Source organism: Muntiacus reevesi, chromosome 1 (genome assembly GCF_963930625.1).
Source record: "Muntiacus reevesi chromosome 1, mMunRee1.1, whole genome shotgun sequence".
Classification (NCBI taxonomy): domain Eukaryota; kingdom Metazoa; phylum Chordata; class Mammalia; order Artiodactyla; family Cervidae; genus Muntiacus; species Muntiacus reevesi.
In genome coordinates, this window is record NC_089249.1 from 194017070 (window position 1) to 194030868 (window position 13799).

Below are 13799 nucleotides of genomic sequence, written 5' to 3' on the forward strand. Positions count from 1 at the left end.
ACCGGTGGACCGCGGACAATGGCGGGGTTTTCGGTTTTTCAAAAGCGACCGGCGGGCGGGAAAGAGGGCCCGTTTAACTGACCCAGGGGAGAAAGGTCAGGAGCAGGGTAGCGCGGGCTGCTCCGGGACCTCGGCACCTCCGAGGGAAAGGGAGGCAGGGCTGGGACCGTCCAGCTTGGAGTTATGCGGTGCGATATTTGTTAGTTCTTACTGTGCAGAGCGCTTTATTTCATTCATTCACTGGGTGCCGAAGCCGTTCCTGGCGCTGGGGGGCCTGCATTCGAGCTACTAAGTAATTTTAGTGTTAAGCACCGTGAGCAAAATAAAGCATGGATATGGGGTGAGTGAGAAAGGAATCACGTTTGGCTCGGATTGCGCCAGCCCTGGCACAGCAAATGCAAGGGCGTGGAAGAAAGTTTATTCTCCAGCTGCCACGTGGGTGAGCCTGAGAGGCGAGAGTCACGTCGGAGGCCCTTAACAGAGGCCTTCAACAGCGGGGCCTTCACACATTTACTGACCCCCTACTGTGTACTAGGCATTCCATTGGAGAGCAAGCCGGGTGCCTCCTGGCTGCTGGATGCTTACCTTTTAGAGTTGGAGACGACAATAAATATTTTCAGAGTGGTAAACACTGTGGAGCTGACAAAACGAGATAAATAATAGTGTCTTGGGAAAAGAAGGCTTTGAAATAGAGAGGTCGGGGATGGCCGCCCTGAGAAGGTGACATTTGATTTGAGAACTGAAGGTGAGGGAAGGAGCCATGTGGCTCTCGGGAAAAACATACCAGATGGAGGTGCTACAGATTCAAAGGCCGAGGTGGAAACATGTCTAGTAAGTCCAGGAAGAGTGAGGTATAAAGGGAGAGAAGGGGGAGGAGGTGAGAGCTGAACAGGCTTGTGGGCTGCGGTGAGCACTTTTACTTTTGAAAAAGAATGGGGAATTTCCCTGGCGGTCCAGTGGTTAAGACTCCACGCATCCGCTGCAGGGGGGTCCAGTTCAGTCCCTGGTCGGGAACTACAGTCCCGGATGCTGCCCAGAACGACAAAAATCAGAGCGGAAAACCCTGGGAAGCTTCTGTATTGAGGAGCCACGATCTGGTTTAGGAGTTATAGGCGCCCTCTGGTGGCTGTGATGGGAACTGGCTGTCATGAGAAGGGGAACGTGACTGTCATGGGAGAGGGAAGCCCAGAGCCTGGGAGACCAAGGTGGAGGCAATCGCGAGGGCTCAGATGAGAGATGACCAGGTCTGAGAAATGGATATATGTTGCCCACTCTTATCCCAGCACTCCAGGGACACCCCGGCATCCCCATCCCCCAGCCAAGAAGTACGTAACAGCAGCTAGATTCATCTTTTTAATGTCATCCTAAAACTCAGAAATGGGCCAGCGGAGCCTCTGGGCTCAGCAGCTGTGGAGGAGGGACTCCCCACACCTCCTAAGGCAGGTCACTGCAAGAAGGCACTCATGAGGGGGACTTCAAGCCCCTCTCCTATTTCTTCATATAAAATGGGAGGAGAGGGAGGGGTGAGAGTCTGAGAGCTGGAGACTATCACTCCCAGCCTACCAGTAAGGGAAAAAGGAAGGAGCAAGTCAGGTGCTGGGAGTAACAAACCAATAATTCAAGGGCTGCGCGCGCACACACACACACACACACACACACACACACACACACACACACACCTCTCATCTTCCCTCCTTCTCTGGTGGAGTCTGCAGTTGGGGCCTGGGGAGAAGACAGCCCAGGTTCAAGCCCCCACTTCTCCCTTCTAGCTGGTACGAAGTTGATAATCTGCAGGGAAACAATGAGCAGGGACCATCTCAGAATTGGGGGAAGGAGACAGAAGGACAGCACCGCCACCCACAACCCATCCCCTTCCCCAGAGCTCATGATCAACCCCACAGGTAGGTAACAGGGCTAAGGATGGGCTTAAACATGGCAACTGTAACCTCAGCAACGCGCCTGTTTCCAGGCAAGAGATGGGGCTGCTGTGTGTTCAGTTGCTTATCCAAACCCCACCTCCACTACCCTGGAATTGGCAACTGTGCCCATTTTAAAGATAGGGAAACTGAGACTCGGGAGGGCACACTGACAAAGACAGGATAGACCTGGGGGCCACGCCTGTCGGTTTTGGAGCCCTCTGAGACAAGATGTTTCAAAGCCCCAGGACCGTCCCCATTCATCTCCTTGTCCCTGCCATTTCAGGGAGCCGGGCTGCCTTACCGCCACTCTGGGTGATATAGCGGACCCAGGGCAGGGCCTGGTAACCGCTCTTCTCAATGATCTTCATGTATCGGACCTGGAAAGGGATGAAAGGAGGTGAAGGGTAGGGGGAGAGAGCAGTCTGGGGCCAGGGGAACATAAATAACACAACCTCCGGGAATAAGCACGCACAGCCTGGGAGGAATGGAGTAACGAGGCTCAGGGCAAAGACGTGACCAGGCAGCGTATGTGTGCAGGGGAGGTCAGGTGGTCCAGGACAGTGGGAAAGACGGCACATTCTAAGAGAACTGACAAAGTACAGTTTAGGCACAGGGCAAAGTTAGCAGGGAGGGGAAGGGGACCCAGGCTGAGAGCAGAAAAGGCAACACCATGAGACTTCCCTGATGGTTCAGTGGTTAAGAATCTGCCTGCCAACACAGGAGACACGGGTTCAATCCCTGATCTGGGAAGATCCCACATGCCCTGGAGCAACGAAACCCATGCGCCACAACTACTGAGCCTGTGTGCCCTAGAGCCCATGCTCCACAAGAGCAGCCACCAGTGAGAAGCCCACACACCACAACTAAAGAAAAGCCCACACACAACTAGAGAAAAGTCTGTTCAGCAATGAAGACCCAGCACAGCCAAAACTAAATAAATAAAATCACTTTTGAAAAAAAGAATCTGCCTGCCAGTGCAGGGGACATGGGTTTGATCCTTGGTCCAGGAAGATCCCACATGCCAAGGAACAACTAAGCCTGTGTTCTGCAACTACTGAGGCTGCATTCTGCAACTATTAAAACCCTCGGGCTCTAGAGCCCATGCTCTGCGACAAGAGAAGCCACCGCAATTGAAAAAATAGCCCCTAGTCACTGCAAGTAGATAAAGTTCGTGCACAACAATGAAGACCCAGCGCACCCAAAAGTTGAAAGGAAAGTGTTTGTTTAAAGAAAAAGTAAAACTGTTCCAAGAAAAGACAAGAATGATTGTATAGGAAGAGATAAGCCAAGCCAGGGAACGGAGGTGGTCCGAGCCAAGAGATATGAGAAAGGGGGACCCACCAAGGTCAAGGAGAGGAACCACCCTGCCCCCTTCCCTCACCTGGATCCCAGAGACAGTGAAATAGGGGATCTCAAACTTCACCCCAATGGGGGGCCGGCCCTCTACTTCCTCCTTCTCCACGCTGGGGAGGCCAAAGTGGGCACGCATCAGGTACTCCTTGCCCCCCTGAGGGAACATGGGGGTATCAGACACATTGAGGGCCCCTATACCCCAGACCACTCCTCATGGCAGCCCCCTGGGGGCAGGCTTTGCTCTCAGCCCATTTGACAGACCAGAAAGTAAAGGCTCCTGGCCCAAACTTGCAGATGAAGCTTCTGACAGCAAAGCCTAGTTGGGTGCCTTCTGGTGATCATCTCCCATTTTCCAGGGGCTGATGGAACATCACCCAACCAAGATCCCAAAATGAAACCAAATCCTCCAGCAGCCCAAGGATATGGGTAGCATGATTCTATCTATTTCACAGATGGATACACTGAGGTTTCATGAGGGGAAGTGGGATCCCCAAGGCTGGGTAGTTCAGAGAAGCAACGGTGAGGAAACTGAACCCAGGGCTGGTTTCCTCAAGACCTAGGACACGGAGAGTTTAACCATCATCCAGTTTTATCATTTGCAAAGGACAGCCACGTGCATATGTATGTGGCTCTGATTTATTCTCTGCTTTGCCCTCACTCATCAAGGGCTGGTCCTCCAGTTCCCCGTCCCGTCCCAGGGGCTCACCGGGAAAGACTTGATGCTCCAAATAACCATGTTCTTCTCTGGCACATACTTGGCGCTGCCCACACTGGTCTTGAAGCGAGGGGAGTCAGCATCGCTGGGTACGGGCACAGATATCTCTACACCGTTAGCCACCGACTGCTTTTTAAATTGCCCCTTGGCCTGTCGGTGAAGAGAATGTGGGATGTGAAGAGTGCATTCATGCAAATGGGGACCACGCCCTTTCCACGTGCCATTTCAAGAGCCCAGAAGTGGGGACCACGATCCTGTCCATTTTCCAGATGAGGGAACAGAGGCACAGAGAAATTAAGGCATTTCTCTGGACATACACAGCCAACAAGGGGCAGAGTCACACCCACAAGAGGCTCCAGCAGTTCTGCTTTTGGTGCCTTCCGTTTGGAAAGTATCATATACCTTTTCTTGCTTCAAAATGTAATCCCTCATTTGAGCAGCTCCTAGGGCAGGCTCACCTCTCAGCCCATTTCACAGACAAGATAATAAAGGCTCCTGGTCAAGACTCACACACTCACACCGCAAAGTCAGGATGGGACCCTCAGTCTATCAGAATTTTCCTTTTTTTTTTTTTTTTTGGCAGTGCTGCAACCTGCAGATCTTAGTTCCCCAGTCTGGGATTAAACCTATGTCCCCAGTAGTGGAAGCTCAGAGTCCTAACCAATAGACCACCAGGGACTTTCGGAGTTTTCATTTGAAAGCTGGCATCTACAGAGCCCCTACCATGTGCAGGGCCCTGTGCCCAGCACTTAACCCTCCCACTAATTCTCAAAGTAGGAAATTCCAAAGGTCCATTTTACAGATGAAGAAACTGAGGCCCAGAGAGAGAGAGCACTTGGCCTGAGTTGTGTAGCTGGCAGCCAGCACAGCACAGAGATTTGACTTGAGCCTGTGTTCTCAATCCTCACATGCTCTCCTCACAGATAATAAGTTATTACATTATAGCTAGATCCAGATCCATTTTGACACGGGCAAGTTTTTAACACAAGGACTCTAAGTGTCCATGTGCAGTAGCTAGCACTATGATAACTGCTCTTACTTAATCATCTGGTGCCAAGGGGTGGGGATAAATGAGAGGTAGGATTGACGCAGAGGACCTGGCGGTAAAACAGGGCAGGGGATGTTCTTTCTGAAAGGCACCAACTTTTTAATATTTATTTTTATTTGGCTGTGCCAGGGCTTAGTTGCAGCATGTGGGATCTAGCTCTCTGAGCAGGGATCAAACCCTTCTACACTGGAATTTCAGAGTCTTCACTGGACCACCAGGGAAGCCCCAGGAAGGCACCAGCTTTAGTGGCCCCTTCTCCTTTCCCTGCCTATAGAGACAGCGACATTAGGGAGCACCAACATAATCCCCCTGCACCGTGACTGTCCACATCACGAAAGAGTTCCCCTGAGACTCTAAGACTGGGGAGCAAAGTTAAATCTGAGAATACAGACTCTTGAGCCAGGCAGACCCAAGTTCAACATGCCCCCTCCCTTCCTAGATGAATGACATCTTAGTTCTTCTGGGCCTCTTTCCCCATCTGTAAATGGGGCTAAGGACTTCCCTGGTGGTCCAGTGGTTAAGACTCTGCACTCCCAATGCACAGGGCACAAGTTAAATCCCTGGTCAGGGAACTAAAATTCAGCATGCAGTATGGCGTGCCCTCCTGTGACCGCCTCCCCCAACTTTTTTAATTAAAAAAGAGACTGGGGAAAAAAAAAAAAAAAAGAGACTGGGGGAAAAAAAAATTTTTTTTAAGGGAGGGGAGGGACTAAATATATGTTCTGGAGAAGCTCTTGTTTGGGGGACTGGGGACATGCCCAGGGCTATCTGTGGCAATGTGAACCGGAGAAGCCAAGAACTGAAGACAACCCATGCAAGACGCAGGACAGAAGATTCTCATTCTACAGTCACTGAGATGGATGCCCTATGCTACAGATCCTGGGATTCCTCTTAAAAGCCAACATTACATGAAGAAGGCAAATTATACAAAAAAGTCATACAGCAAGAGTTCACGGATATAAAGGTCAGAGACTGGCAGAATGAACTATTTGCGGTTACAGATGAGGGAGGCAAAAATTACAAACAAAAGCAAACAAACAATTTACATGAAATTCAAAATTGTGATCACCTGTGGGCAAGGGTGAGGGGAGCCATGATTGGGCAAGGGGCAGGTGGGGGTTCAGAGGTGCTGGTTGAGCCAGGCACACTCAATTAAGCTGGTGGTATGATATGATGATATGGTATGACAATAATAACATTGATCTTTAACACACTCAATGGTTTATATACATATATGAATATGTATATATATGAATTCATATGAATATGACTAAATGTAAATTCATAAAGTAAATTTAAATGTAAATTTAAATTTATAAAGTAGTATAAATGTATATTTTTAAAGTAAATTAAGTAAGTAAAACAGATCATGTGTCACACGGTGGTGGTTCAATAATAAGGGAAAAAGACAGAGCAAAGAAGGGAGGTGGAGAAATCAGGGAAGGCTCCTCTGAGGAGGTGACACTGGAGCAAAGAACTGAAGGAGGTGAGGGAAAGCGCCAGGGGAATATCTGGGTGGCTGGGGGCAGAGTGCTCAGGGGAATATCTGGGTGGCTGGGGGCAGAGTGCTCCAGGGAGAGGGGATAGTCAGGGACCATGCCTGGCATGTTTGAGAACCAGCCAGAAGACCTGCGTGCGTGGCTGGAAGGAAGTGATGACTGGGGAGGGAGGTGGGAGATATGGTTAGACTGCTGACGGGGTAGAAGGGGCGATCTAAGCACTGTAATTATTACCCTGGGGGCCCACCTTGACCATGATCTCCACGCGGCTGTGTGAGAATTTCTCAATGACAGATTCAATCCAGATCAGCGGCTTGACCTGCAGACAGAGGAAGAGGGAGTTCTCCAAGGCTCTGGGGTCAACCCTCGCCCCCGGCCAGGGGCTCAACCCTGCCTCACCTGGGTGCTAAGGCGGTAGGACATGAGCTCAAAGTCACCGTCAGGCGGGATGAAGGAGATGGTGCGGTCATTGTCAAAGCGAGAGAGCCGCACACACTGGTGGAATTTCACATCCTCCAGCTCCACAGACTTGTTCTTGCTCCCTGAAACTCAGAGCCGAGTTAGTGGATAACACTGGAACCCAGGGCAGGGTCCTCATCCTTACCTTCCCTGTCTATTGCTACAATCACCCCCATATTACAGATGAAGAAACTGAGGCCCAGAGAGGATGAGTAACTTGCTCGCGGTCACCCAACTGGCCAGGAACAGAGCTGGGATCCCCAGGGAATCAGGCCCTTGCTATCAGGATGTTATCCTGTGAGTATTAGTCGCTCAGTTGTGTCCGAATCTTTGTGATCCCATAGACTGTAGCCCGCCAGGCTCCTCTCTCCATGAATTCTCCAGGCAAGAATACTGGAGTGGGTAGCCATTCCCTTCTCCAGGGGATCTTCCCGACCCAAGGATTGAACTCGAGTCTCCTGCATTGCAGGCAGAGTCTTTATTGTCTGAGTCACCAGGGAAGAAATGTAATGCTATTCTGTCTCCTACTCCCACTAGAATGTCAGCTCCGTGAGGGCAGGGATTATTTTTTCTTTTCTGCCATGTCCTTGTACCTGGCCCTCAATAATGAAGCAGAGTTGTTTGCATTAAGGCACGAGCAGCTGCAGTACTGGTCAAGACCAGTAGAGGGCAGACGAGCACTGTTTCAGAATTGACTGCAGGTCTCTCGGTACCACCCACCCCAGATGAGGCGAGGTCTCAGGCTCCCCCTTGCGCCCCGCTTCCAGAAACTTACGGCCAGTGAGCTCGAAGAGTACACGGTCATTGAGGCCCAGCCGCAGCTCTGGCATTCCCGACAGAAACACCTTGAGCTTGATGGTGCCCACGATCTCACTCAGCAGGACACTGCCGTTGGCATTGACCTGAGGATGCAAACACTGGCGATGTGGGAGGCGGTTAACAAGCTTGGGGCTCCCTCTCCCGGGCCTTGGCCGTAGCGGGGGTGGGGCAGAGGTGTGGAGGCTCACCAGCAGGTTAACGGACTCTATGACATCGATGAAGACCTCATTCTTCTTGTACTTAATGCCCTCTGAGCGCCAGGACACAGCATTGGTGACAGTGGGTGGCACTCGTGACTTGCCCGTCTCCAGCTTGTTGCCCTGCTGCGTGATGTACCTGGCACGGCGGGCAGGGAGATGAGCAGATAGGCCCAAGGATACTTCCCCGACCCTCCCCGGGTTTCTTCCACCCACGGCCCACTCACTCCTGCAGGATCTTGCTGTCTGTGGTCTGTGGGAAGCCGAAGTCCATGAGCTCATCCAGCAGTTCGTAGACGATGACAAAGTTGTCTCGGATACTCTCCTCCTCCAGCTCCTTGAAGTACTCGGAGAATACCTGGGGGCGCGAGGAGACCAACACCCACAGAGATGTGGCTGGTGTTGCTCTTGGGCTGGGATCCCACTCATCCAGCCAGCCACCCAATAAGCAACTATTGAGTACCTACTGTGTACCAATATCGGTACATTAATGGTGAACAAAGCCAACAAGGTCTCTGCCCTCCTGGAACAGTCATGAGGGGGAATGGACAGGAAGTGGGACTAACATTATCCAACATGTAGAGTGCAATAATGAGGAAAACAAGTGAAGTAGGAACTCAGAGGCAGGGAGGTCCAAGAAGACTTCCTGGAGGAGGGACTGGAAGGACTCAGAATGTCTGTTTTTTTGTGAATCATGGATTGCCGTGTATCTGGTGATGTTAATGGACCCACCTCAGAATAAGGTTTGTAAATGCATGAAATAAAAGAAACACACACACAACACAAAAGACAGAATATGGGAATTCTCTGGCACTCCAATGGGTAGGACTCTGTGCTTCCACTGCTGAGGGCCCAGGTTCAATCCCTGGTTGAGGAACTAAGATCCCACAAGCCAAGCCATGCAGTAAGAGCAAAACAAAAACCAACCAAAATAACCCCATAAGATGGCAAAGGAAAACTGGTACACTACACAGAAATACATCTAAGTTCATGGATCCCTTGAATTCCTTCCAGGGGCCCTTGGGACTTGGGGGACCCCCCAAATGGGAGCCCCTGGGAATTAGTAAGTATCTCCTTAGCAGAGACTCTACCATGCACCCAACACTGGAAACCCCATCCCTTACCCTGCTCCAGCTTCTCTGGCCTCTTTTCTGTGCCTACCTCAGGACCTTTGCACATGCTATGTTCACTGCTTAGGATACTCTCCTCACACAGGCTCCTTGAGACGGGCCCTAACTCCTTGGTGAAGCCACCACTGTCCCTTGACCCCTGTGAGTATCAGGGCGAGACTAGCACCCACCCAGCCACTGGTTATCACAATGTCCCCTTGAATATCCTTCATGCCCTTTAACTCCTGAGCACAGGCCAGGACTATGCCTGCCTTATACACAGCTCTGTGTCCCTCCTCTGCCTGGCAGAGAAGAAACAAATCAATACAGATCTCTTATTTGCTGAAAAGTATCCCAAAAATCCCTCTGGGAATTCCCCAACGGTCCAGTGGTTAGGACTCAACCCTTTCATTGCTAAGACTGTGAGTTCAATCCCTGGTCAGGGAACTAAGATCCTGTAAGCCAGGAGGTGACCAAAAAAGAAAAAAAAAAAAGTACTTTCTCAGCCACTTCTTCAGGGTCAGCCTGCCCTCACCCCTTGGGGGTGTACTATCCTTTGTTTACCAAATAAAATTCTGAGCGGTTAAAAAAAGTACTTTCTCAATCATTGAGAATGGCATATAGTAAGAGCTCAAAAGATTACTATGTGATCATATGATATGACATTAGTAGTAATGCTAACAATACCAAACCTTTATTAACCACTTACTGTATACTAGGTACTGTTTTCAGCGCTCTAGAGGTATGAATTGGATTGAATTATTTTGTACAACAACCCTGAGGCAGGACTAAACCCGGTTTATGGTAATTTTTTTTTTTTTTTTTTTTTTTTTTCGGTTGTACCTTGAAGCAGGTGGGATCCTAGTTTCCTGATCAGGGAATTTACGCCCCTTGCAGTAGAAGCATAGGGTCTTAACCACTGGACCATCTGGATTAAACCCAGCCAGGCTTCAGAAATACGTGAACTGTGAACTTCCAGATGTTCAAGCTGGTTTTAGAAAAGGCAGAAGAACCAGAGATCAAATTGCCAACATCTGCTGGATCATCAAAAAAGCAAGAGATTTCCAGAAAAACATCTATTTCTGCTTTATTGACTATGCCAAAGCCTTCGACTATGTGGATCACAATAAACTGTGGAAAATTCTGAAAGAGATGGGAATACCAGACCACCTGACCTGCTTGAGAAACTTGTATGCAGGTCAGGAGGCAACAGTTAGAACTGGACATGGAACAACAGACTGGTTCCAAATAGGAAAAGGAGTAAGTCAAGGCTGTATATTGTCACCCTGCTTATTTAACTTATATGCAGAGTACATCACGAGAAACGCTGGGCTGGAAGAAGCACAAGCTGGAATCAAGACTCCTGGGAGAAATATCAATAACCTCAGATATGCAGATGACACCACCCTTATGGCAGAAAGTGAAGAGGAACTAAAAAGTCTCTTGATGAAAGTGAAAGAGGAGAGTGAAAAAGTTGGCTTAAAGCTCAACATTCAGAAAACTAAAATCACGGCATCTGGTCCCATCACTTCATGGGAAACAGATGGGGAGAAAGTGGAAACAATGCCAGACTTTATTTTTTGGGCTTCAAAATCACTGCAGATGGTGACTGCAGCCATGAAATTAAAAGACGCTTACTCCTTGGAAGGGAAGTTATGATCAACCTAGCTAGCATATTAAAAAGCAGAGACATTACTTTGCCAACAAAGGTCCGTCTGGTCAAGGCTATGGATTTTCCAGTGGTCATGTATGGATGTGAGAATTGGACTGTGAGGAAAGCTGAACACTGAAAAATTGATGCTTTTGAACTATGGTGTTGGAGAAGACTCTTGAGAATCCCTTGGACTGCAAGAATATCCAACCAGTCCATCCTAAAGGAGATCAGTCCTGGGTGTTCATTGGAAGGACTGATGCTAAAGCTGAAACTCCAATACTTTGGCCACCTCATGCAAAGACTTGACTCATTGGAAAAGACCCTGATGCTGGGAGGGATTGGGGGCAGAAGGAGGAGGGGACGACAGAGGATGAGATGGCTGGATGGCATCACTGACTCGATGGGCATGAGTTCGAGTAAACTCTGGGAGTTGGTAATGGACAGGGAGGCCTGGTGTGCTGCGATTCACGGGATCGCAAAGAGTCGGACACAAGTGAGCGATTGAACTGAATTGAACTGAAAGGCACAGAGAGAAGTAACTTGTCCAAGGTCACACAGCCAGTAAGCAGCGGAGCTGGGCTTGGAACCCAGTATCCTTGGGTTCAGATTTGAGCAGTACACCCTCTTGGAGACTTCTCTGCTTCCTGCCCCATAGAGAGAGTTGATCCCACAACAGCTGATGAGAACAGAGTGATGGGGCTTTGATGGTGGCACCACCTGGGAAGTCAGGGAAGGCTTCCTAGGTGGGATGGATCTCGAAAGAGGCGGGCAAGACAGGTGGACGGACAGACGAGGCGGCCAATAGAAGGCCAGAACCTACCTCCACTATCTTGTAGAGGAAGGAATACACCAGGGAGGCGTTGGCATTCTTCAGTGTGGTGGCCACCACTGCAGCAGCGAGGTTAAGGAAAGGCAGCCTTTTGGAGCGTTCCAATGGAGCGTAGACCCGGAAACGCCGCCTGTCCGCTCCCACTCTCCAACCTGAGCCACGGCTGTGTCATGCACCTCTCGTCCCAGCCCATCATCTCCAGGCCTGAGATGTCACCACCCCAGGCCCCCAGGGACCCACCCGTGGCCGGATACAGTAGAGGTTGCTGTATTTGATCCACAGGAAGTGGACCCGTCCGTGACTCAGTAGTGGGGTCAGCGCGCCTTCCTCCTCCCGCTGCATAAGCAGAGGCATGAAGTGATCGATCTCACTCATGGCCACATCACCCTTGTAGTTTCGGCTGATCAGGGGCTGAGGATGAGCAGAGAAGGTCTGGTCATTGCTGGGATCCAGGGACCTCCCCCCCGGGGGCATCAGAGTGCCAGGTTCTGACGGTACTTTCTGGTTGAGGGGACACAGACAAGGCTCTGCCTCTCAGCATGTCGGTTTCCTCCTCTGTAAAATGGGCTCATGATAGCGACAGCCAGAGCGTCTGGAGCCCTCACTGACACCTCAGCCATGCTCTGCTAAAGCCTGGATGTTTGCTTACTTAGGTCGTTGTCACCACAACCCTGTGAGGTAGGTGGTCTCACCATCTCCATTTTACACATGGAGAAACTGAGGTATGGACCCGGTCCATAGCCCGCGAGGAAGCTGGGAATTGAGCCAAGACGCCCTGGCTCCAGAATTCCTGCTCTTGAGCAAGGTTTCACAGGCACCAAATCAGCGAGGTAGGGGTGATGAAAGAAAAGAAAGAGAGAGGGAAAAAAAGAAAAGAAATACGATTATATCCATTTATCACTCATAACTCATATAGCTCTGCCTGGCAGGCAGTGATTAATTTTAATAATATTTACTTGAGATTGTTTAGTCCAGTGTTTGGAACGAAGAGGGTACCCAGCACGTCCTCACACATCTTAGCCCTCACTATGATTATTATCAGGAATATTATTCTCATCACCACCGTTACTATTGCTGGGTTTCCCAGGTAAAGAACCCACTTGGCAGGCAATGCAGGAGACCAAAGAGATGCAGGTTCAACCCCTGGGCCCGGAAGATCTCCTGGCGGACAGCAAGGCAACCCACCCCAGACAGAACAAGATGAATGGGAGGGGGCGCCAGAAAGAGACAAGGCAGCCCCACAGGGGAAATACGGTCTTCTGCCCCGGCTTTCTTCCCCAAATATCAGTACAGTGGATGATATCGGTGATAGAAATAACAATTTCAATTGATTGAACGCCTAATGTTTGTAGTAGGACCACTGTACTAAGTAGTATACACTGCATACGGCTGTATTAATTCTTCTTGGGTGGGGACCTCTGTTATTCCCATCTGACAGACAGGGAGACTGAGGCTGAGAGAGGCGAAGCCCCTTCCCTCAGACACGCCGCTAGTAAACAGTGGAGGTGGGGTCCGACGCCGGAGTCCCAGGCGTTGGGGGAGGGGTGTTCCCACGCCCCCAGGGCTTTCCGGACTCTTGCTGCCCGCAAGGAGGGGCAGCGCGCTGGGTCCGAGAGGGAGCAACCTCCAGCTGTCTGTCTCCTATTCCCTGCACCCAGCCTCACCTTGCCCTTGACGTCGAGGATGAAGACAGCCGAAGCGGACATGGTGGCGGCTGGCGGGCCTGGGGGGTGGGGAGGGAGCGCCGGGAGGCGACGGTGGCGCCGCTTCCTTCTTCCTGCGGAAGCACCCGCGCGCAGGTGAGCACCAGGTGAACGCGTCTTAAAGGGGAGGGCCACCAGGTGAGCGGCGCCGTCGGCCGACGGGAAGACGCTGCGGGGGCGGGGCGCGAGGGGCGGGGCTTAAGATGTGACAAAATGCCCCGCCTCACTTTCCCTTTGCGCTCTGGAGTGAGGATGGGCGGAGACCCCAGACCAACCTGTTCTCCCTCCAAGGAACCGAGTATCTATCCATCCATTCCATTCATCCATCCAACCACCCAACCATTCATTCATCCACCCACCCACTCATCTTGTTTCTCCTGTCTCTCTGACACTCACGTCCGCCCCAATAGAGCAGGGACTTATTTCATGTCTGTGTCCCCAGGGCCCAGTGCTGGGTGCCCAATGTGTGTGTAATTTATTAATTAATACATGCCA

At 50.7% G+C, this 13799-nt stretch overlaps 1 protein-coding gene across 1 annotated transcript; it reads right to left on the reverse strand.

The window, feature by feature from the left end:
* Positions 1-1352: 1352 nt before the first annotated feature.
* AP1M2 (adaptor related protein complex 1 subunit mu 2) lies at positions 1353-13400 on the reverse strand. The gene is made up of 12 exons (XM_065932705.1): positions 13266-13400; positions 11856-12012; positions 11593-11660; positions 8237-8367; positions 8001-8148; positions 7769-7895; positions 6934-7076; positions 6782-6853; positions 3979-4137; positions 3301-3426; positions 2221-2296; positions 1353-1788 (listed from the first exon to the last, which is right to left on the reverse strand). Exons 1-12 carry the CDS (start codon positions 13305-13307, stop codon positions 1766-1768), a joined length of 1272 nt encoding a protein of 423 aa, XP_065788777.1. The 5' UTR covers positions 13308-13400; the 3' UTR covers positions 1353-1765.
* Between the last annotated feature and the right edge of the window lie 399 nt (positions 13401-13799).